The sequence below is a fragment of the Equus caballus genome, chromosome 5, assembly GCF_041296265.1.
Source record: "Equus caballus isolate H_3958 breed thoroughbred chromosome 5, TB-T2T, whole genome shotgun sequence".
Taxonomy (NCBI): Eukaryota; Metazoa; Chordata; class Mammalia; order Perissodactyla; family Equidae; genus Equus; species Equus caballus.
This window is the reverse complement of record NC_091688.1, coordinates 84,222,887-84,247,615: the sequence shown is the minus strand read 5'-3', so window position 1 is coordinate 84,247,615 and position 24,729 is coordinate 84,222,887. Positions and strand designations below refer to the sequence as shown.

Below are 24,729 nucleotides of genomic sequence, written 5' to 3'. Positions count from 1 at the left end.
TCAAATAGGAACATATGACTTTTACCATCTACCAGGGGAGGCAAATGCCTTCTAACTATCGTCAGCCCTTATCTGTAAACATCAGCAAGAAAAATCTCACTGTTTTGGTTTTTACTAATCACATTAATGTCAAAATACAAGTCCCAAAGGAGAATAACATCATTGAGCTACATCAGGAATTCGAAATAGCATGAAATTAGAAGAAATTACCACTCCCAATGACTTACTGGCCTTGAATGAAGAGAAGGAGAAGAAGGAACTCAAATCAGTTAAGTCTGAATCTATTTTTCTTATACTTAGATTTCAAATTAATTGTTTTAAAACTTGATGTACATAGTAAAGCAAGAAGTCATGTTTTACTGATTTAGCATTTAAAAATATAAGTATTTTTTAAAATCACAACTTTGTTTTGCCTATAGCTTTTAAGAATGTTTTGAAAAGTGGCCTACATAATACTTACTCCAGCTAAGAGGTAATAATTGTCAAAGGAATTCAATTACTCCAGCTCTGGAGGAACTCATAGCAGATTCACACCCAAGAGGTTCCCCCTCCAAGAGCTCCAGCATCAAAGCAGCAGAAAGAATAACAGGGCTCGCTTTAGCTATGTGACGTCAAACCCGTTCATTGTCACCACGCACCTACCTCCTCGTGATCAAACTCCTATTTATTCCCCCTTACATGGTGTCCAGCACAAGGCGAGGCAGGAGGGAAATACTTCCCCAGGAGTGACTGTATGCCTCTGCCCTGAAGTTTTCTTCTTGGGATTCAGGCACTAACTGTTTACCCAAAAAACCCAGGAAATTACACACAGCTACACACGAAATTAACCTCTCTCTCTCACATACACACACAAACTCACATGCACGCTTTCACGCTCATACACTCTCACATGTTCTCTCACAGTATCTCTCACACACTCTCTCATGCACACTCTTACACACTCTCCTACACAGTCTCATGCATATTCCCTCCCACACACACTCCCTCATACGTGCATGCACTCTCTCTCACATACACACTTTTTTTTAATCTTGTTTTATTTTTTTAATTCTTTTTTTATTATTGCAGTAATATTGGGTTATATTATAAAACTTTCAGGTGTACATCATAATATATTTCAAATTCTGTGTAGATTACATCATATTCACCACCCAAAGACTAATTACCGTCCATCACCACACACATGTTGCTAATCACTCCTTTCACCCTCCTCCCTCCCCCCTTCCCCTCTGGTAACCGCCAATCCAATCTCTGTTGCTATGTGTTTGTTTGCCCTGGTTTCTACCGTCTACTTATGAGTGAGATCATATGGTATTTGACTTTCTCCCTCTTACTTATTTCACTTAGCGTAATACCCTCAAGGTCCAGCCATGTTGTCACAAATGGCCAGATTTCATCATTTCTTATGGCTGAGTAGTATTCCATTGTTTATATATAGCACATCTTCTTTATCCATTCGTCCCTTTAGGGGTGCCTAGGTTGCTTCCAAGTCTTGACTATTGTGAATAACTCTGTGATGAACATAGGGGTGCATCTATCTTTATGCGTTAGTGTTTTCAAGTTCTTTGGATAAATACTCAGCAGTGGGATAGCTGGATCATATGTTAGATCTATTCTTAATTTTCTGAGGGTACTCCATACTGCTTTCTGTAGCGACTGCACCAGTTGGCACTCCCACCAGCAGTGTATGAGGGTTCTCTTCTCTCCACATCCTTGCCAACACTGGTTGTTTCCTGTCTTGTTAATTATAGCCATTCTGATGGGAGTGAAGTGATATCTCCTTGTAGTTTTGATTTGCATTTCCCTGATAGTTAATGATGTTAAACATGTTTTCATGTGTCTGTTGGCCATACGTATATCTTCTTTGGAGAAATCTCTGTTCAGATCTTTTGCCCATTTTTTAATTGGGTTGTTGGTTTTTTTATTGTTGAGACATATGAGTGTGCATGCACTCTCACACATACACACACTCTTTCTCACACACACACACACACAGTGGTAGCAGAGAAGTCAAACCTCTAGAGCCCTGTTCCCCACACCCTTCCCCATCTACTCACTTTATCTCCTCACCTGTTATAAAACAATGGGAATCCAGTTTGCCCCAAATCTTCACTACTAAGTCACCAAAACAATTTGAGACTCTGTTTCATCATGTGTCAAATCAGCAAGTTCAACTAGATGATCCTGACATTTCTGTTATTTGCTGTCATTCCATGGTTAATGTGATACACTGCATGACGCTAAATAAGACAGCAACTCTTCAACTTTTCCAGTGAAACAATGTTAACAAGCATATGCAAACTTACATGCTATAGTGATTTATATTTTTTAGCTTTTAAATTTCAACTGACTTCTTTAAAAGGCAGAATAATTTTTAAAAACTACCATTTTTAGCAAGTATTATACTCCAGGCACTGTACTAACTTGCTTTACATGCATAATCTCATTTACTACAACAATCCTATGAAAATGTTACTTCTGTCATCCCCACTTTACATATGTGGAAACTGAGATTCATTAAACTGCCCTAAGTTACCTAATAGAATGAAAGCTGGGTCCAACTCCAAGGTCATTTTTATTATGCTACACGATTTCCTTCTGTTTAAAAATTTGGGACTTTTCTTTTTTAAAGATTGGCACCTGAGCTAACAACTGTTGCCAATCTTCTTCTTTTTTTTTTTTTTTTCTGCTTTATCTTCCCAAACCCCCCCGTACATAGTTGTATATCTTAGTTGCAGGTCCTTCTAGTTGTGGGATGTGGGACGCTGCCTCAATGTGGCCTGACGAGCGGTGCCATGTCCGCGCCCAGGATCCGAACCCTGGGCCGCCGCAGAGGAGCGTGCAAACTTAACCACTCGGCCACGGAGCCAGCCCCAGGACTTTTCTTATAGAAAAGAAGTTAAGTGCTAGCTTTTCAGAATTGCAACTATTGTATGAGGATGTATATAGATGACATTCTTCAGCATCTGTGCCTCTCCAGGCAACATTTCTCAAATGCCAAGTCAAAGGATTGAGCAATTGCTAAAACCCAGCCATTCTCAAAAAAAATATCAGATAAGAAGTCCCACATCATCCAGCTTGTGCTGAAAATAAGCCCAGAAGAATAAAGGTTCTCCAAGTTCATCTGTAAATGGTGCCCGTAGGAGATGCCAGAAAGGGTCATAGTGCTTTTGGAAAGCTAAAAAAGTAAACCAGAGAACGAACACACATGATTGTCTGAAAGTTTTATTTAAAATACTGACACACAAATGAAAAACAACTGACTCTTTGCTGAGTGCTTCCTCTGTGCAGGCTGGGATAGAATGTGGGCAAGACCAACCCTGCACGGTGTTGACAAACAGCTCTTATCTACTGGGCCTAAAATTCATACCTTTCATTTTTCACTTAATTCCCCAACACTCTATGAGGGAGATATTACACTGGGCTCCATGAGGACAGGGATTCTTTTCCTTTTCCTCCACTACGATGTACGCAGGAACTGGGATAGTGCTGTCACAATGTCAGAGTCAAATACTGAATCTGCTGATGGATATCATCCCATTTTATACATGTGCAACCTGAAGTTAAGAAATTTGTCCAGGTTGGAACAGCTAGAAAGTGTCAGAGTGAGGATCCAAACCAGGTCTATCTGACTTGCCTGTTTGTTCTCTTAACCACTTGGCCACACTACCTCTCAAACTGACATGTTGCCAACTTAACTCTAGAAGTGGGAATATGAGAGCCATTCCTCCCACACTGATAGTTAACCTAAAGAAACACAAAAAAATCTGAATAAGGAATGGATAATTTAACCAAGAAAGTGGCATACAATTTGCTGATATTTTAAGCTACCACCTTATTTAAACTCAAAGCTCATCAACTCAACTTTGGGAATGAAAGAACATAGAGGTGTAATCTCTGCTCAGAACCACCCCCATGCGGCATCAGGAACAAGAAACTTCCTCCATTTTGTGGTTCACGGAACAAGGTAAGACCCACATGTATGGCCCAGCACCAGGTCAGGGCTGGAATTTTAAGCATCTCTCAGTAGAAGAGAGGAACCCTGAGGAGGAGACCATGGAGTCCTCTTCACACAATGGCAGAATCACACCCCCTCCAGGACAAGAGTAAGGAGATGGTGGGACTGGCCAAGCGATTTTATTTTTAAAAAGGAGTTGATAGAAAATGCATCCTAACCCCACTAACTAGATCTTAAGATTTGCCGAAAATAGGATATAAAACAGAAAACTAATTATACATTAAGTGCAGCCTAGCAAAGACTGAAGTCAAGACCTGATTATGAAATCAACGTAGGAGAAAATATTCTGTACCAGGTAAAAACAAGATACCACTCTAATAATGTACAAAGAATATGGGAGGAAAGAGCAGAACGAGCAAAAGAATGCAGACACCTCTCAAGGTTATAAATTACTGGAGAATGCAGAGTAGGAATGTCTAAAAAAACGTTTCCTTCTCATCAACCCTGATAAAATGCCACTCGTCCCGTATACTTAAGGATGGAGTGCTAAAAGAGACACAAGAGGAGGAGGGGAAACTGGGATTTGAAGGAAGGAAAGGTATTTGAGAAACGCACTCCAATTAGATATCACCCAAGTAGCAAAATTTATTAGGATACAAAGGGGAACAAAAGTTTAATCCCTCCCAATTTTATAAGGGGAGACAGGGTACGCCCACACACAAAGTAAATGATCAATTCCCAGAAATGTTCTATAAAAGCGGAATTCGTGATGAGGACAGCCAGGGGTCCTAGCGTACTAAGGAAAACCGTGTGTTGAGGGGCCAGGCAAGGCTGGCGGGGGAGATGGACTTCAACAGCACCCACAAGAAGAGGGAGAAAAAGCAGCTCTCTGCACCTGGAGCAACAAACAGAGCCAGGATGAGGCTGGGATTTGGGGAAGAAACTGGAGATGAAAACCTGTTGGAAAAGCAAGTGGAAGGAGACTACGGAAATCTGTGAATTCCAGGCTAGAGCGTCAAGGTTTTCTTCTGTGGGAGATAGAGTTCTACAGAAGTTTCTGAGCAGAAGAGTGACACAAATAAAGGCGTTCTAAGAAAAATTAATCTGATGTTAGCATTGAGTGGACTGGTATGTATGTGGATAAGAAAGGGAGGCATAAGATGAAGACAAGAAGCAGCCTGGTTAACTGACCCCTATTTCTAGACTGCGAACACTCAGGCCCCATCTCTAGAGAAGAAACAATCTGAGCAAGACGGCACAGATGTAGAGCCAGGCTGCCGCGGCTCAGAGCCCGGCTCCGCCACTGACTAACTGAATGGCCGTAAGCAAATTACTTAAGTCTCTTTGGCCCAGCTTCCTCATCTATTAAAAGAGAGTAATTGCTGAGCTGACTCCCAGGGCTGCAGTGAAGATGAAATGAGTTAATACACAGAAGGCGCTCACCATGCCCGGCACACGGCAAATGCTACACTATGTGCTAGCTGTCAGTGGCAGTGACGTGTTCATGGCTGTATTCCCAACAGAATGCACAGCATACGAGGTGCTTTCAACATACCCTTAAGTAACTAATGAGATAAGATAAGAGTGTGTGCTAGAAAGAAGATAGCGAGTATAGCGAAACAGAAATAGACGTACTCTTGAAAGAAGAATCCATGAGATTTAGTAAATATCAGGACAAAGAAGGTGAGTCAAAGATGGTGACGATGTCTTACGCCCAGGTAAGTTAGAATTTTAGTAACATTAATAGATCAGAAAGTTGAAACGAAAGCTGGTTTGGTAAGAGAAGTAATAGGGAAACAATTAAAATTGGCCAAATGACAAAATGGGACATTATTTCTCCTCCTTCCAAGTGATACTAACAATTTACCTGCTTCATAGATTGCCAAAATTAAAACTTCAAAACCAACAATTAACATTTAAAAAATTTAAAAAACAAAAAAAAACTAAGCATGCACATTTAACAGGGGCCCTGCATCTCGACCTTGTTGTTTCTTTTTTTTGGAAGAAGATGATGACTAGACCTGCGCTAACATCTGCCGCCAATCCTCCTCTTTTTGCTGAGGAAAATTGGCCCTGAGCTAAGATCCGTGCCCATCTTCCTCTACTTTATATGTGGAATGCCTGCCACAGCATGGCTTGGTAGGTGGTGTGTTGTCCTGCACCCAGGATCTGAACCGGTGAATCCCAGGCGGCCAAAGTGGAACGTGCAAACTTAACCACTATGCCACTGAGGCAGCCCCAACCTTGTTGTTTCCTTTGAAGTAACTTGGTTATCCTAAAACTTGATGAGCTGGTATATACAATGAAAAGGCCTCTTTATGAAGGCAGAATAAAGATGCAATTTCAGTTGTGGCAGGAATCTCCTCTCATTTCTAAAACTGGATGGAGGTATTTTTAGAAAGGTATTTATTTTTGTGTTCCAGAAACAACATGTTTACAAACATTTTTACATTGATAACAGAGTGATTATTTGCCAGTGGAGCCACACCCCCTCACTCAGTTCTGTTTTTAAAGAGCATGTGTTTCAAAGTAGCTGCCCACAGAGAGGCTTCCCTGAAACTGCTTCAGTGCCACAGGCCCAGAGCCTACAGGCCGGCTGTGCTGGCTGCGGTGTACTGGTGACAAAGTGCTCAACGATGTGAACTTCGACAAAAGGTCCCAAGGTGGCCTTTGTAGACTCCTGAGAGCGCAGGGCGTTAGTGTTTCCTTCGAGCGCTCAGCCACTGATGGGAGGGAAGCTTTGCATTCTATAAATCTAGTCTAGACAGTCAAAAACGCAGATTTCAGAAGTGTATTGAAGTCAAGTGTATTTGGATAACAGTGCGAGATCTCAAGAACACAAGCCACCTTGGACTGAGCAGCCTTCGCCAGCCTGGGTGCCTCATTCAGATACAGAAACCCATCCCCACCAATCCAGCTCTCCTGTTATCTATAGGTACAGAAGCTGTGGGATACGACCTCAGAATCCCTCACGAAAGCAAGGTCGCCGTCTAACCTGGACTCCAACCATCCGCCCGCCACAGTCAACATAATCTTACAGTTTCATGAGCTTGACTGTGGACTCTTCAGATCAGAAGTCAAGCGGTAGAACACGTGAAAACAGTGTCATCTTGGGGTAAGGAAAAAAACCAAATGAATCGATTTTATAAAATTACCTGTGTGGTGACCATGACTATCTTCAAAATCTGCAAACCCAGTTTCCACGGAAGCTGGCGTCTGGCTCGGTATTTTTCACAAGGGTTCATGAAGTAAAACTTCAGGTCTTCTCTCAGACATTCTTCTTTCACCTCAGAATCAAGATGAGCCATTGTATTTCTGCCACAGAAGATCAGCTTTTAAATACACAGAACAGTGTCCGTCAGAAGCTCCTGACTAATACTTTCTGTTTACATGCTTTACACGTTCTTACAAGCAAAACGCTCCAACCAGTGAACTCCTTTTCTCTTTCGAGATCTGAAAATCATTCAGGGCCCTCTATGACCTGCCTTTCCACACAGCTACACATCTTATTCAAAGTGGCCATTCTCAAAAATTATAAAAATAGGATTTTATTTGAGAGACTTGACAACTCCTGCATCTTAACATAGAGCATTCACCTGTCACTGGAGTGTTAAGAAAAATTAGATGGGATACTGTCATGATATCCAAGGTGCGAAATCACAGATATTTAGTATAGACGAGTGGAATTCAATTGTCATGGAAATAGAGAATTTTTGCTCTATAACTCTCTACTGAGAGAAGAATTATAACCCATTTTAGGGGACAATATATCAGTGGTTATAAGATTCCAAAATAAAATATCTTTAAAAAGTTAAAATAGGATTGCTCTCTGTCTAGTCAGACGTTTGTGTTGCTTACATTAGTAAAATTTTGCTTTACTATTTCAAAGGATCTGGACTCGGGAATGGGCACATGATTTAAGCTGGGCCAAAAGAGAATCAACGAAATGTGCTCACAGGATGATGATTATAAAAGATGTGCTCTTTCCATGAAGCAGTCCCCAAAGCAAGGTGTGCAAAACAATCCACTGGGATTATAGAAAATATTAGTATTTCTATGTTATTCTTTACCTTAAAAACTAAAAAATTGAACTCTGCTAATAATTAATACAACATATAGAATAACAGTGGTATGTAGTAGTGTATAATTTATAAATAAATATACAAACATTGGGGATATGTGCTTAACTTTTACTTAGATACATTATCGACAAAGTTTGGAGATTATACACTTAAAGCATAGGCTATAAGTCTGGAGTTCCTAGAGGCCATCTTGCCATCATAGGAGAGCTTGCCAGAAATTGGAGCTAACACAGAATAACAGACAAGATAAAGACACTAAACCTAATGACAACGTTTGACTTCCTGGATCTAGCTGTGCCTGAAGCCATCCATCCCAAGATTTTCAATTTGAGCCAATAAATACCCTTTGGGGCTTAAGCCAGTTTGAGTTAGATTTCTGTTTCTTGCAATAGGAACAGTCTTGATGGTAATTTTGATGAATAGATTCTATTAAGTTTAGCCAATCATTCAAGCTACTCATTTCTTGGGAAGTTTTTATAACTGGGGGTCATTATGCGGGATCTTTTCACCTGAAATATCTAAATGACATTTTTATACTAACTTATGACCTATATTATCTCCTTTGACTAACAAGTTTAAAAGAAGCCCAAAAAGGAAAGACTATTTTAAGGCTTATTTCAAGACTATTTAAGGCTTATACTCAGTTGTTAATGATTTCGTCATTTTAAAATTGATTTTTAGACCTCCTTTTTCCAGAATCAGTAGGCTAGGTTATTCAGAATTCTCCTGCTGAATAGAGAGGAAGGAAGGAAGGAATGAGAAAAAGGGAGAGAGGGAGAAAGGGAAAAGGGGAGGGAGGGAAAAAGGGAGGGAGGAAGAGAGAGAAAGAAAAAGAGAGAAAGAAAGAGAAGAAAGATGCTGGATAAAACGCATATTTCTTTTTGGGGGGAGGTGGAACAATTGCCTGTAAAAGACTGCAAAACTAAGTACCAAGTGCCAAAAAGTATCAAAGGACATTTCAAGCACCTCAAGACTGAATTGTTAAGAGAGCAAGGAGCTCCCGGGCCACGGTGGGGAACCTGGGAAAGTAGGAGCCATCACTGTCCATGCACACTTACGCTTCAGTTCTGCGGTCCCAGGAAAGGAGACCCAGGGAGCCGGGAGTCAAGGCCCAACGGCCATCCAAGAGCCGAGAGGAGATGCCCCCCAAATTTAGACGGGGGCCCCAAAAAGCTACTCCCTCAGAAAAACAACCAGTATCAAAACTGCCTGCCCCACACTTAGAGGACTGCGGAGGAGGCCAGAGTGGGCCCAAGTCAAAGAAACGTAAAAGGAAATAGAAAAACAGACCCTCCCTGAGAAATATGGGCACAACCCATCCCTGTGAGGGGTTGAGCCAGGGAACGTCAAACTGTGTCAAACTGTGAGCCTGCTGGGGTCGGGGGCTCCAGACCGGGATTGCCCTCGGTCTCCCAGCAAACACCACAGACCTCTCCAGGTGTCCCTCCCAGGACTGGGGGTACTCTAGCAAAAGCTACACTGGCTGGCAGGTATTGAAATATAACCCGGCACAGGAGGAAACAAAGTAACAGGAGACAGTCAGGTTAGAAATACAGCAGAGACAGGGCCAAGGACATCTGAATCAGATACGGATTAGAAAACAACCACGCTTAATATATTGAAAGACAAATATAGGTAAAAATATCTACAAGAAAACCTTGGGAAGAACAAAAAACTTTTAGAAATGAAAAATCAATTACCACAATGAGTCTCATTTCAAAAGAAGGAGACTTTTAAAATGTGTTTGCCCTGTACCTGCTACAGTTACCTCTTGATTTGATCTCATCAACTTACTGAGCACTGACTGTGCTGAGCGACAGGGCTGGGCGCTCACCACACAAAGCTGAAGAGGCTGCCGGAACTTCAGACGCTCAGCGTCTGGCAGGAGAGACAGCCTTGCAAGTGCATAGTAACAAGTTATCAAATAGCTCAGGGAATGCTGTGCCGTAAGTGTGAAAAAGATTATGGAAGCAGAGGCCTAACTCCTGGAGAAGGGCTCAGAGAGCCAGAGGGGGAATCCCACAACACGTCATAACACAGAGTGGTACATGCTGTGGGGCACTTGACGAGGAGCATCAAGAGAGGCACTTCCAAGGAGAAGGTGGCATCTTAACTGTGTCTGAGAGCAACACCCTCCAAAGTGAACCTTCAGGCCCCAGAGAACACACGTACAGCAGCCTTTGGGGCATGTCCGAGCAAACCAAATTTAGAGTTAACCACCATTACTCACGTCGGGGATCAGTGTTGCCAGTGTGCTCATCCTCATGATTCACAATATCTTTGCATTTAGTAAAAGGCAAAGGACACCCAGAAGTTGTCACAGAACCCTGAGAATAAGGCCACAGAAACTCCTCCCTCACCACCCCCACCGCTGGCCTCCAATGTGAGAAATGCCACAGTGAGGAAAGAAGAGGTTGTTATCTCGAAAACAGTGGTGTGAAACACAGGGCATGAGGTCATGCGCTTAATGAACACTTTGTGAGCCAAGCTCTGCCAGAGACATCTTCCTGCCTTCCAGGAGCTCAGTCCAGTGGAAAGGAGAGATGCAAATAGATAAAAGTAGGACAAAATGTATTCAGGACTATAATCAAGGTACACATTGACACCCTGGGTCAGAGAGAAGAGCATGCCCAATGCAGCCCAATTGCTTTAAGAGGCTTCAAATAATTCTTCCAGCTGCTGGTTTCCTCAACTATATGGCCACTAAGTGTTCAAGAAATGATAAGTGATGTTAGCATTACCCCAGGAAACCTGATTAGGAAGATGAGTCTCAGGCCAAAAAGAAACAGCAATGTAGCATAAAATGAACCTCAGCATCACTTATTGTGTTAAGTTATTTATACTACTGCATCTTCCAAATGTTCCTCATGTAGGTATTGACAGAGCAGTTGCAATACTTCTAGCACTGTGAAGGGTAAAAAGAGCAACGAGAAAGCCAGCGTGAAACACTTTCCCCTCTAGCGTACGGGAGCCACCGGGTGAAATGTAGGATGGTACTGGTCAAATGGGATCAACTGATAATAGAATGATAGAAATACAGAAAACAAATTAGTTAATATGAATAATAAAGTTACATGATGAGACGGCTGCTTTTTAATAAGTCTAACTTAAGTTTAGAAACAACATCTAAAGCTTGGAAGAAAAGGTAATATTTGCTTGAATACTTCTAGCATCTCAAGGAAAATGTAAATGTATAAGCTTTCTAAACTTTACTTTTCTGAGGCTTCTTTCTTGCTCCCCTGGTCCCAATTTGTAGATTTGCCCTAGTTCCTTGGGAGGTGAAGAATATTAAACACACACACACACCCCACCAGACATCTTATTGCTATAACAAAAATACAACGATGCAGAAAAAAGTTGTGCAAAGTGATGACAGGAAAACTAAAAAAATAAAAGAGAGACAGGACAATATCATAGGACTAAAACCTTCTTGCATTTGGCACATACTTATCCAACACACTCTAGTGCTGGGCACCATCTGGGTGTTTGGTACAAGAGGCTTGAAAGCTGAAGTCACAACTCCGTAAGCAAGAATGAAGACAGCGGCAGAAATACTGCAACTTCCATCACAAATGATGAAAATCACCAACAGGTTTAGAAAAGGACAGAGAGCTGCCAACGTGTGACAACACAACTGAGCAGAAGCGAAAGTGACTACACCATCAAACAACTAAGGAACAGGAAACAATGAAGATCTCAATTTCACTGACCCACCAATTGCAAATAAAAGCAATCGTGACTCTTACGAATTATTTGTCTCACTAAACTACAAGAAATGCACGATCTGGATTTGTATAAGCTTAAAAATGGCACTGTTAAGGACCAAAATATCAAAGCAAAAAAGCACAGTATTTGCAAGCATAAAAACAAGATCTTAAACAGAATGGAAAGTCACCCACACAGTAGGCTAAATAAAAGCTAGAGATGCTAGAACGGAAAAGTAAACAGGACTTGAGAAAGAAGCATGAGACTGGCACTGTGGTGAAAAGTCGGGGAGGAAGCACATGAGAGGACTGCCAGTTACTAAGAAAACTTACTCTTTCCCCAGATAATCAGGACCATGTGATGCTGGCTAATTTTAAGGCTATCATATGACCAAGGGCAATTCCAGCTTTATCAAATTGATGACTAAGATTCTAGGGAAGCTTAAAGTTTCAAAAACAGCAAAAAAAAACCCCCCAAAACAAGTTATGGGCAATTCTTAATCTCATTGGGGTCTTAAACCTCTATGAGAATCTGTGAAGCCTCTTGACCTTGGCCTCAGAAAAATGTATACACCAGTTTCGATGATGATACCTTGTTCCCATTAGCACAATCTACTCAGCAAATAAGCGAACCAGCCCAGGCTGCTATTGCTTTTCAGCTTGCATGACCCTTTACCTACTCAAAAAGAGGCGTGAAAGTTTGCTTTCTATTCCTGTGTTCTCCAAAGTGGGTGTGTGCACACAACGGGTATGCAAGATCATTTGCTGGTTTATGAGAAGAAAGGGTTAGGGCTTCTAATTGTATTAACCCAGCAAAGAGAGAAGTTCAGATTTGCAAGTTTAAATGTATGCATTATTATATATTACACCTAAGATGCCCTCACCTGGTCAGAATGGCAGATGCCTGTGTTTCACTTCAGTGGGCAAGGCGTCCTGGGAGAAGAATGCAACTCCCCATAGCAGGGGTTTGATGGTGATGCCCTCACTGGTTTTCAGCATATTCCCACAACTTAGGATTTATGTGGGCCCATTTAAGCACTTTTTAGAGTACATTATCCAGTTTAGTTAACTCTCACCGAATGGGCAAGGGACATAAAGATCTTTCAAAACAATGAGACTCACTGTAAAACTGATGTAAGCCTAAATTAACATCAAGAAACTGGGAAAGCTAACACTCTCCTAACATTAACTTGGATGGCCATGAGCTAAAAAAAAAAGACAAAAAGCGAATCTGATCTAAAAAGAAGATGGAAAAAAGAAACAGATTTATCAAATTATTTAAAATATTGGCTAAATCTACTATTGTTAAATGATGAACCTGGCCCTAAGTATATATGTTGTGCCCTAAGATATTAGGTAATGATCCTACGGAGTCATAATGACGTTCCAGTCACTGCATTTAGCAACTTATTTTAACATCGTCATCTCTCTCATCCCTTAAAATGTTCATTTTACCCGCTTTATAGTATAGACGGTTCTGCATACATTATATAAATAAATATACATTCAGAGAGGGTGGGTATTCTTTTAACTGATGGGGATAAGTTATCAAAAATATTTGGGACTACTTCCCTAGTATTTAAGAGCTCCAAGCACACCTTAGATGTGGTTGCTCGATTGTTATTCCAGCTGATCCTACACTCCTTAGCCTGGGAGAAATGGATGTTTGTTGGCCCAGCTCCTTTCCCTATCAGACCTGTTTAGGTATCTTGTATTGATGCAGTGGTACTAGAACAGAATGTTTTTTCTAACTCAGAACTCTTTCTCACGAGTCACAGAGGATGGGGCAGAGAAGGCAGGACAAACCACTTTCCAAATCTGTCCTTCTTCCTGTCTCTCATCACAGTGAATGGTTCCACCAGCCTTCCAGGACCCGAACCAGGAACCTCCGTCTGTGTAGCTCTGCATCATCTGGTCCCACCTGCCGCCCCACCACCATCTCTTTTTCTCCTCCAACTTAATTGTGTACATAATTTTAAACAAACTATAACTAACCCTACCCCTGATTTCTGCTCATTAGGGTCAACTTTTTTCTTTTTTGAGGAAGGTTGGCTCTCAGCTAACATCTGTTGCCAATCTTCCTCTTTTTTTTTCTCCCCAAAGCCCCCCAGTACATAGTTGTATATTCTAGTTGCAGGTCCTTCTAGTTCTTTTATGTGGGATGCCACCTCAGCATGGCCTGATGAGCGGTGCCATATCCATACCCAGGATCCGAACTGGCAAAACGCTGGGCCACAGAAGCGGAGCACATGAACTTAACCACTCGGCCATGGGGCAGGCCCCAGAGGCAACTATTTTTCTCTCTTTTTTTTTTTTTTTCCAGTTATTTACTTTAACATTTCTAAATAATACTATCCCACTATTTTTTTTTTCCTTTTTTAGGCATTATCAATTTACATCTTCCTTTGGAAAATATAGATTTAGTTCATCCATCTGCCCCCACCAGCAAACATACACATTTCACCTCCCCGCTCATCTTCCCAATAAAGTTTTAATAAAAATTTTGGGTAAATTAACACACTGAATTTACAAAGTGAATATGCAAATACTCTTCACAGTTGAGCCAACAGTACACCATAACATTATAATCTCACAAAAATTTTTTTTCTAGAGTTAATTGCCTTTTTTCCCATTTGCTTAGTTTTCTACATACCAACCAGGACTTCATCACCAAACTGTGGCTGAATCCGCCAGCTCCCTTCAACACAAACAAGTTGGATATCCTGTCAACTTCTTTCTTCTCCAGAGACGTCATTCCTGGAGCTCTCATCTCCCCGCTCCAGCCCATACTGGCTGCTTTCTCATGCCTGCTGGGGCCGTCAGACTGGGAATTCCCTTCACCTCCCTCCTAACCTGGATTCTGAGTTCCCGGATCCCATCTCCACCTCTTTCTTTGCTCCCTCATTTTTGTGGAGAGTATCCTTCCACCCCTTCCTGAGAAACGAAGCCTGGCAGGTAAGTTTTGAGACTTCCCGTGACAGGCACTGCTGGTTGCCTGCCTAGAATCCATCCCTCCCTTCTTCCCAATTTTGTTGAAGGCAAGGAATGTATTAATACTGAAGGATGGAGTGATTCCATACTAGGGCTAGACAAGAATGTAGGGCCATTGCTTTCAAACTTGGCTACACACTGGACGACCTGGGAAACTTCAAAACTACTGATGCTCAGCTTCCGCCCTCAGAGATTCTGGGGTAACTGGTGTGGGTGCAGCCTGGGCTTTGGGGGGGGGGCGGTTTAAAAAGCTCCTCAGGTGATTCTAATGTGCACCCAAGTTTGAAGTCCTCCACCTTAGAGGTTAGTTCTTCGAAATTCCTAATTTTACAAATGAGGCAACTAAGACGCTCTGAGGTTGCAACTTGCCCCCAACTCTAAGAACCCAATTTCACTGACCCCTTTGTCCAAAGTTCCTTCTTGATCCCTGAGTTAATATTTCTTAAGGAATAACAGCCTGTAAGATGGTCAGGAATGAAGAAAAAACTGTTATATTCAAATAAACTAATATATCAAACATAAATTCTCCTATTTAAAAACATATGATAATTTGGCAGACAACAGCATCCTAATCCACAAATTCAGCAGGTCATATTATTGAAATGAGAAGGAAGAAACAAGTAAAGCCTTTGATGGAATGAACCCAACATCTACCTTCCTCACGGTATCTTTGTGCTTCAGACTCTCTAGAGCAAACTCTGGGCTTCCATTCATTCTATGCCACTGAAACTGCTCAGGTGAACCAGCTCCTGCTGCAGATTCCAACAGCCACTTCTCAGGCCTCTGCTTAATGACTCAGCAGCACGTGGTAGAGCTGACCACCACAGCCCTGAGGCAATCTCTTCCCTCCGCTTCTCGGACACCCCACTCCCTTGGTTTTCTTCCTACCTCACTGGGCATCTCTCAGTCTCCTTTGCTGGCTACCCCTCCATCTGCCTTGAGATGCCAGAGTACCTTGGGACACAGTCCCAGGCTCTTCTATCCTTTATCCTCCCTTCTAGAAGAGTTCATCCACTCCTATGACTTTAACTACTACCCACATGATGTTGACTTTGACATTTGCATCTCCAGGAAATCTTTTTCTTGAACAACTTCCTCATCTAAGCCTTTCCTTGAAACTACCCATGTGTCTAAGAGGTTTCTCAAACCAACCCTCCACTCCTCTTCTCCACCCAGCAGCTCAACAGAGAGATCACACACAGTCTTCCAGATGTTTCAGCTGCGATCCCTCATCCTGTCAGTGGTTTCCCACCTTGGCTGCACAAGACAATCACCTGGGGATTTTTCAGTGCCTGGCTTCCAGCCCCCAGACATTCTGATTTGATCGGACCCAGATAGGAGCTGAGCATTGAGAGTTTGATAAACTTGGCAGGGGATCCTAACGTGCAGCAAAGTACAGGACCGTTTGCTCCAGAGTCATGCTTTGATTTCTCCTTTCCCACAACCCTCACATCCAATAGATGAATTCTTCCTTCAAAACACGTCATGGAGTGGTCCCCATCTCTCTGTATCCACTGCGGCCTCCCTGGTCCAAGCATCATCTCTCACCTGACAACTGCAACAGCCTCCCAGTTCTCCACAGAGCAGCCAGAAGGGTAAAGTATAAATCAGATATCACCTGCTTAAAACCCATTAGTGGCTTCCCCCTGCTCTCAGGCTGAATCCAACTCTCCTACCATTCCTAAAAACCCCCTGCCCCACTGCTTCCCACACCCTCTCCTCCCCTTTCTCACTACCCACACTTGCTTCCTGGCCCCGGAACACTCCCTGCTCTGGACATTCGCACTTGCTGTTTCATCCTTTCTCCTGGGATTCCCCCAACTCTTTGCATGTCTGAGTCCTTCTCATCGGTCACCTCTTAGCCCAAGTGTCACCTCTTTAGAGAAGGCTCCTTGATCATTCTATTAAAAGTGGCCTTCTCTACTGCCTCTCTCGTCACTTAATTTCCTTCATAACTGAGATCACAATCTTTATTGGTCTTCCCTAGAAGAGAACTTCATGGAGGTCCAGTCTTATCACTATATCCCCCAGCCTAGAGTAGATTATGTAACACATAATAGGCATTCAACGAATATTTGTGGGAAAAAGAAATGAGGGCCAGCCCTCACGGCCCAGGGGTTAAAGTTCAGTGTGCTCCGCTTTGGTGGCCTGGGTTCAGTTCCTGGGTGTGGTACGACATCATTTGTCTGTCAGTAGCGATGCTGTGGTGGCAGCTCACATGAAAAAAGGAGGAAGACTGGCAACAGATGTTAGCTCAGGGCAAATCTTTCCCAGCAGGGGAAAAAAAAAAAATGGAAATGATACAACAACCCTGACTATAGGAACTTTTTTTGGCCACATCAAATAATAATAACAACAAATACAATAAAAACAACAATAACAACAAAGTCTAAAATATTGATATGAAAAGTTAAATTAAAAATATACTGAAAAGTCTTGCTTAGACAAGATACATTAGAGGGTTTTAGGTAATTTAGTTGCTTGGTTTGCTGATAGAAATCCTATTTTGTTTCATTCACTATTCCTAAAGTCTTTCTAAAGAATGAATTATTCAGTGAATTGTTATTATGAAAACCCGTAATCCAATGGGGAGAGAAAAAGTTAGATTCCTCCCTCAAACCAAATGCAAAAGTAAAATTTAGATACATGAAAAAAATTAATAGAAGCATAAGATATAGAATTTTTTAAAATGATTTAACATGACTTTCTAAGCATGACAAAATTTAGAAGCCATGAAAATGACTGACAGATCTTAACACAAAAATTTTAAACTTCAAAAAGTTAAGACCGGGGCCGGCCAGGTGGCATAGTGGTTAAGTGTGCACGTTCTGCTTCTCGGCGGCCGGGGGTTCGCTGGTTCGGATCCCGGGTGCGGACATGGCACCGCTTGACAAACAAAAGCCATGCTGTGGTAGGCGTTCCACGTATAAAGTAGAGAAAGATGGGCATGGATGTTGGTTAGGGCCAGTCTTCCTCAGCAAAAAGAGGAGGATTGGCAGTAGTTAGCTCAGGGCTAATCTTCCTCAAAAAAAAAAAAAAAGTTAAGACAGACTAGGGAAAAAAGGACCTGCAATATATTTAAAAAGCCAAAAAGGAGTTACTATCTATTACCTGTACAGAGCTCCAAATTATTTACAAGAAAAAAACAATCCAATATGATAATAGGCAAAGGATCTGAATAGGCCAGTGAATATTTAACAACAACAAAAATTTACTAACAATCATATTGGTGAAAGCTAGCTTAATTTTTATTTATCAATAATGAAAAAAATCTTACTGAAGGAAATGTAAATTTTTGAAAGGCGCTTGGGAAGTATCTATAAGAATATCTATGATCTAGGAATCACACTTCTATGGATTTATACTACAAATGTTTAAATAATCAGTCATAAAGATGGTTACAAAAATCTCATTGAACCCTATTTGTCACTTTGCATTGACTTAAAGATGCCTATGACATACTGTCAAATTTTTCTTAAGCTACTGAATAAATATATTGAGATTCCACTTTTCCAAAAATGTTGACATTTACATCTGTATGTAGACATTTTAGAAGTCTAGAAGGGCATCAACCAGAAAAAAAAAAATCTTGGCAATCTCTGTGAAGTAGCAGCATAGATACTCTTAATTTTCTTCTTCGAGTTTTCCGTATTTTCTTGATTTCTGGTGACTAACATATGAATTCCTGAGTTATCACTATGAGTTAAAATAAGCTATTTCAAGCAGAAAGAGTCTAATAACACGTTTCAGGTAATCACATTAGTGCAGAGTAAAATTCAGCGTTTCTACAGCAATGACCATGCTGGCCCCAGGAGGGGTGTCACAGGACATCTGGCAGATGGAAGACTTCAGACCAATCCCAGCAACGCCCACATCAGTTTTTTTTTTTTCTCACTCCAATTCCTAAAATGAACAGATTTTCTCATGATTTGCTAATCTCACAGAGAAAGGGTAAAAAAACTTCCAGATAGCTGGGGCTCTGGGGTAGGTGGGCCCCAATTAAAGGAAGTTAAGAAAAAAAAGGTCGAAGAAGGAAACCTTGTTACCTTCTCAGCATAGCTCTCAGAACATAAATGACATGCTCCTCCTGATCCTAAGAAGTACCACCTTCCCACCCCCACACCCCCCCTCCCCCCGAACCGTCCCCCAAGGAAAGACTGTAGGGGCTTCTCATTTTCCACCAGAGCCACCCACAAAAGATGAGCATGCTAGGACTTTCAGGAATTTCCCTGAAGACAGCCCTGCCACCAAGTTCCCATAAAATCACCTCCCATCCCACTTTGCTGCCTCAGGCCGGCAGGAAAGCAGAACTAGGGCTGCACATTTTAAAAGTGCTTGTTCTGAACAAGCCATGCCTCTTTTGAAAACACCCTGAAGAATCAGCTCTCTGGGTCAGAGACAAGCAATGCAAAGTCTGCATCTCAGCAATACAGGATTCCAAATGCAGTTCAAGCTGGAGAAGACGACGGGTATTATGGCTCCTTACGTTTTTCTTTCTCTAACATTTTCAATAGGTACCCAATTTAACAGCGTCATGCTGATGTCCCTCCCTAAGGAACAGAAAAATTTGAAAATTTATAAGGTTATAATTAACCATTTTTTGCTCAAACCCCTGAATGAGTTTACCTTATTTTTGGACAAGCCCACCTCAGTGTCAGCTGAGGGATCCCTGGATCCTTCCTTTCTCTAACAAATCCCTCTAGATGCTAGAGGGAATAGGATTTTTTTTTAATCCATCATTTAAATTGTAGGTCTTCTGGAATTACAGCAAGGACAATTTTCCAGAATCTTTAGCCTCACTAGTCATCGATTATTGCCTGATAGATATTTTAGGCTGAAACCACCAGATGTATTTAAGGGGAGATAACAAAATACGACCTTCAAAAGAGAAAAAAGCAAACAGACCCCCCTAACTGAGGGGAAAGAAATATCAGCAACACACCCCAAAGCTGTCTTGCCACACCAGTGAGAAGAAAGCAGGGGCGAAGCTCGAAACAGAGAAGGCTCAGCTAGAGGCAGGCTGAGAAAAGAGGGAAGAAAAAACCCCAGATGATTGCCAAAGCAAACAAAAAGTAAACAAACCAAAACACGGCTTTAAACATTTGATATTGAAAGAAAAATTGCAGTTTGATAAAGAAAATGCAGTCTGGAAATAAAATTATTTTTCTCTATGAAGCGTGATATGAGAGCTCACTATGGGTGACTTCATTCTTCAGAACTGATGCAAGAAAGCTGGACTCCAGGCCTTGGCTAAAGAGAACAGCCCAGCCTTGGGGAAGATCCCTCTTAAATTTCACAGCCAAAAGGGATTTCCTTGGCCAGTATTTCTACTTTGAAAGTTGTAGCCACAGGAAGCCACCTCTTTTCCCCCTAAGTTTCAAAAATTGTCTTATTCTGAGTTTCAATTCACTAACAGAGACCTAGCCACCAAAAGAAACCACCTCTTTGCACTAAGTTTCAAAAATTGTCTTATTCTGGGTTTCACTTTACTGATAGAGACCCAGCCAGAGATAAGCTTGTGAATATGATCACCCCTGACTTTCAGTTCTGTATTCTCTGCCACCGGGTTCAAAATTTGTCTCCCTACTCTTCCTACTTGCTTCATTAAGATATTTTATATGTATTACTTTATTGTTTAAAAACAACACTTTTGATATGCTCCTCCTTTGGGAGAAAAGAACACGGCATCCTCGAACAGGATTTACCAGTTTTTAAGTGCAGGAGATGAAATTGGCCCTATTAGAATGGCGGCTGCATGGGAATGGTCAAGGGACATGTGGGAAATGTGCCTGTTTTTAGAGGGTCTGGGCCACAGAAGCTGGTTTAACGCAGGTTTGTGAAGGAGAAGGGTGTGCTTGTGGCAAGTTCACAGTAACAGGAGTTTGACTCGTCTTAAAGTATGAAAAGGAAGGAGAGCTAAGATCTTGAGACTGCTGACTCAAATGGAAGAAACTACAGGACCCCCCAAAACTTGCTGTTTGGTAGTGCATCACAGAGCTGGTGAGCACTTCCTCACAGTGTGAAGTCCACATCCCATATCTGGGGAGAATGATGTAGTTGGTCCCTTCAACATAAAATAGCAGAATTCGCATCCTGACATCCATAGACAACCTCTCCCGCCACTCTCTTCCTGACCCTTTCTTCCGCTCTCAGTTTACCAAGACACCCAATCCTCTGCTTCCCACTGGTACACAACAGAACATATATATTTCAAATCTGAGCCTCTTCAAAAGCTATGATGTGCACAGCCACGTGTGCATCCTCCACTGTAAGAATGAGAGCTTCTGAAGTTACTCACTGGATATGATAAAACCATTTAAGTCCTAAAGGAAATGTGCTAAGAAAAATACTGGAATCAAGAGAAATAAGAGAAAGATTATACGCCACACCCATGACAAGCACATGCCTGTGTATCAGTCCAAGCAGAAGAGAGTAAATAAACCCCGGCAATTTTCTGCCTACCTTTCAGGGCTAAGGCAGATGGAAGAAATGTATAACTTCTACCCATATGCCCAATTACAAATAGACAGCTAGCATTCAGAGAGATGGTTTATAATTTACACACACTCAGTCATTTTGGTGTAACATTCACAGATAGCCAGTTGTGAAAAAAAGTTGCACCAAAGTTCTGTCTTCTAATTCAAAACTGGTCTAAAAACGACAGGCCACACTTGCTTGGAATTAAATACTTCTCTGGACAGCCACCAGAGATCGAGTAAGTTCTCCTCTTGGATTCTGGCTTTCCTTGCTGGCATTAAGTCCACCTACAATATTGACAGCGCCATGCAGGAAAGGCAGGAACGTCTGTACACTCTTTTCAGAAGGTTTACCGGCCCTCCACAGTGTTTGTTTTGCGCGCAGGGAAGGGGAGCTGGGGCCTGTCTGTACTCACCGCCCGGCTCTGCGGCGCGGCCGGGCGGCTGGCGCTCTGACCACGGAGGTGGAGCCGGCGGCAGCGCCATCGGGGGAACTGTACGCCTTTTCATGAGGGCAGAGAACCGGGGTTAACCACACTCTAACGCCCCCACCTGAGGAAAAGGCCTGTTTGTTCCGGAGGGCAAAGCCCAGCCTTAGTTAACTGACTGCAAGCAGTTGATATAAGCATTCCCAAGGCAGCAAGAAAGTTCTAGTTTAGAACAGTAAAGCCGTCCACTTGACGATTTCTCCAGAGTCCGACATCCCGAAAGATGCCCCTCAGGCGCCTCACCTGACGGTTAACCTGAAAACACCTGATCCTCCCTCCGGCTTCCTGGCCTGGACAAAACGACAAGACTGCCCGGCCATGCCTCCGCCTTCGAAACTTTCCACGGCTCTCGGATTCCGAGCAGGAAAAACCGTTCAGTGCACACGCCTTTCGGCCTGGCCGGGAACGCCTCTCCTGCAGTTGGAGCCCTTCCAGTCGGGCCCCTTCTCTTACCCTTCCTGCGGGTCGCCCGGGGCGCGCAGACCCCGGCCGCGAGCAGGCGCGGCGGGACCCGGGGGCGGCGGGCACGGCTCGGGCGGCCGCGCTGCACCGCCGATCTGCGGGCGCCGGGCGGAGAGCGGCGCGTGGCCAAGCGTACCCGCTCCGCCCCCGAGTCACCACCTCCGCCCCGTCGCCTCCCGCCTGGGCTGGGCGAGCAGGGAGCCCGAGGAGAGCTGCTCGACTTGTGTCCTGGGCGACTTTTTCCACGTGTCAGCTAGCCGGCCTCTCCGAGCCCCGGGAGGGTGGAGGAGGGAGGCAGCGAAGCGGAGCCAGGTGGGGGCGGTGGGAGATGGAGCGGAGGTGCGGGCGCGAGAAGACCCAGGGAGGAAAGCAGCCCCTAGAGGAGGCGCGGTGGGGCTCCCTGGGAGGGACCGTGGATGGAGGGGCCCGGTGGAGCGCCCGTAGGCGGAGCCGAGCGCTCTTGGGTACCGACCTGGGGCGGGGCCCCCCGGACCGGCTGGGGGCTCCGTTCCGCACCGGCAGGTCCAGCGCCTCCACGCCGCAAGGCATGGCGCAGCCCAGAGCGCACGGGGAGGCCGAGGGCGGGACCGCTGCACCTGCCTCGGTCCGGGGCGGGGATGGGGGGGGTAGGTGCCGGCTGGGGTTCCAGGTCTCACGTCTCGGCTCCCCGCGCTGCGGCCGGCCGCCTCCAGCTCCTGGGTGTCTGCGGGGAACAGCGCCTTTTAAAGGGAACCGGCCGTGGGGCGCTGGTGCAGCCCGCGCGCCCTCCACACCGCCCCCCGGCGGCCGGGCTGCGCACTCCCCGCCCTCTGCGGCTGCGGATTGTCTTCATTCCTTCCTCGGTTTCTCACTTCTTCCCTTGTTTACTACATCCATTTGTCCACTTCCTCAGTCATTTCTATTGGATGTGTTCAGGATGCATTCACTGAGTGCCAAGCCAAGTATTGGAAAATGTAGACACCGGGAGAAGAAAGGCGTGTCCCTTTTCTCTCTAGGACTTCACGTTAAATTGACAAGTTCATCCGGACAAGTTCATTCCTTCTGGCTTCTTTTTATTCTGAAGTGCACGATCACAAAACTGCGACAAGGGTCCTGTTTCGAAGATATTAAAAGTGGTACGGGCGCACAAGGAAAAGAAAAACGAGTCGCCTCTTGCGTCGGGAAAGTGGAGAGGGAAGTGAGTGGCCATGTGGCGGGCGGCGGCGCAGGGGGATGGCGCAGACCCGCAGGACTAGGTAAGCCCACGCGCCCTGCTGCAGCCGCCGCTGCTCTTCCCTCCTGGTGCATGAAAGGAAGTCGCCTGTGGGAAGCGGGACAAGACCATCGGTCACCCATCGTGAATCGTAGAGATGAGGGTCGTGAGCACATGCCCAGATGCCGTGTTCAGCTAAGGGTGATGTTGACTTGGCATTTGGACCCGGCCGAGAGCCTCTTTCCGAGGGAGTCATATCCCTACTCTTCATGTGGTAGCAGCAACAGCATTGGAGAAAGACCCAAGTTCCAAGCTGTTTGGATCAGCAAGTGTTTAAAAGGTCTCTGGGCTTAGCTAGCACAAAGAATATTCTGCCAGGGAGTTATTTTAATATGCATTCCAGGCAGAAGCAGTTGGACAGAGCATGATTGACCCTATTTTGAAAGTCACTTCCAATAGGCTATTAGGCAAAAATGCCTTATTTTAGAGCCCCTTTCGTCAGAGGTGCCCACTGGGTACGGACAGGTTTGGAAGATCCCGTTCGTGTAGTCACAGTCTCCACAGGTGGTGCGACAGTGGTGTGGTCAGGTTTTTTTTCAGAGAAAAGAGGAAACGTTACAGCGAGCTGTTCTTGTGGGGAGAATGTGGACTCTGGGGAAGGAAGCAGGCTGTGGCTTGATTGGAGAGTGTTGGAGGAAGTATATTGTTAGTAAGATATATTATGTGTATATACAATTTTTATGCTATAGAATGTTTGTCTTTTAATTCAAAGTCACCATGAAGGGACAACCCTATGAACCTCAAAATGCTAGGACTAAGGGCAACAACCCCTTTAGAAGGGGATTGTAAACTGGCAAAACATTTGTGGTATCAGTAAACTTCTGGTTTTAAGTGTTTCCTAAAGCCAGGTCAATTCTACTGAATAGCTTTCCAGTGGGTAGTTAAAAAGAAAATTCATGGTTACCATTGGATTTATTAAGAACATCTACCATGTGCAAGGGCTGTGTGATCCAAAGGGACCGGAAGTAACCCTGAGCACCTACTTAGGTAGGAAGGTTGATTTACATATGTTGTCTCAGTGAATGCTCAGTACTCTGCGTACTGTCATCTCCCTTTTGAAAAGAGGAAATGCGTTCAGAGAGGTTTAAGTTACTTCCCTGAGGTCACCCACAGAATTTTAGTAGGTCCAAGATTTTTATTCAGGTCTTTGAGTCTCCAAAACCTGTATTCTCACCACACCGAGAGAGAGAGAGAAAGAGAGAGAGAGAGAGAGAGAGAGAGAGAGAGAGAGAGACTTGATTAAGACTCACTGCCCTTCAGTAGCTTTCCGGATCTGGAGAAGTTTCTGTAAACAGTTCCACATCTGTAACCATCTA

The 24,729-nt window shown here is 43.7% G+C and overlaps 1 protein-coding gene across 10 annotated transcripts in view; it reads right to left on the bottom strand.

Annotated features, from left to right (window-relative positions):
• Positions 1 to 22,879, bottom strand: part of MCOLN2 (mucolipin TRP cation channel 2) — a 49,512-nt gene extending 26,633 nt beyond the window's left edge. Inside the window, exons 1-2 of one of the 10 annotated variants that reach the window (XM_070267398.1) lie at positions 22,634 to 22,879; positions 7,114 to 7,273 (exon numbers count right to left, since the gene is read on the bottom strand). In XM_070267398.1, the coding sequence (XP_070123499.1) occupies positions 7,114 to 7,273; positions 22,634 to 22,710 (237 nt within the window). In that variant the 5' untranslated portion in view covers positions 22,711 to 22,879. Of the gene's footprint in view, positions 1 to 7,113; positions 7,291 to 10,270; positions 10,345 to 21,942; positions 22,569 to 22,633 lie in introns of those variants that run through there. The other 9 variants (XM_023641750.2, XM_023641749.2, XM_023641751.2 and 6 more) reach the window with 9 other exon arrangements.
• Between the last annotated feature and the right edge of the window lie 1,850 nt (positions 22,880 to 24,729).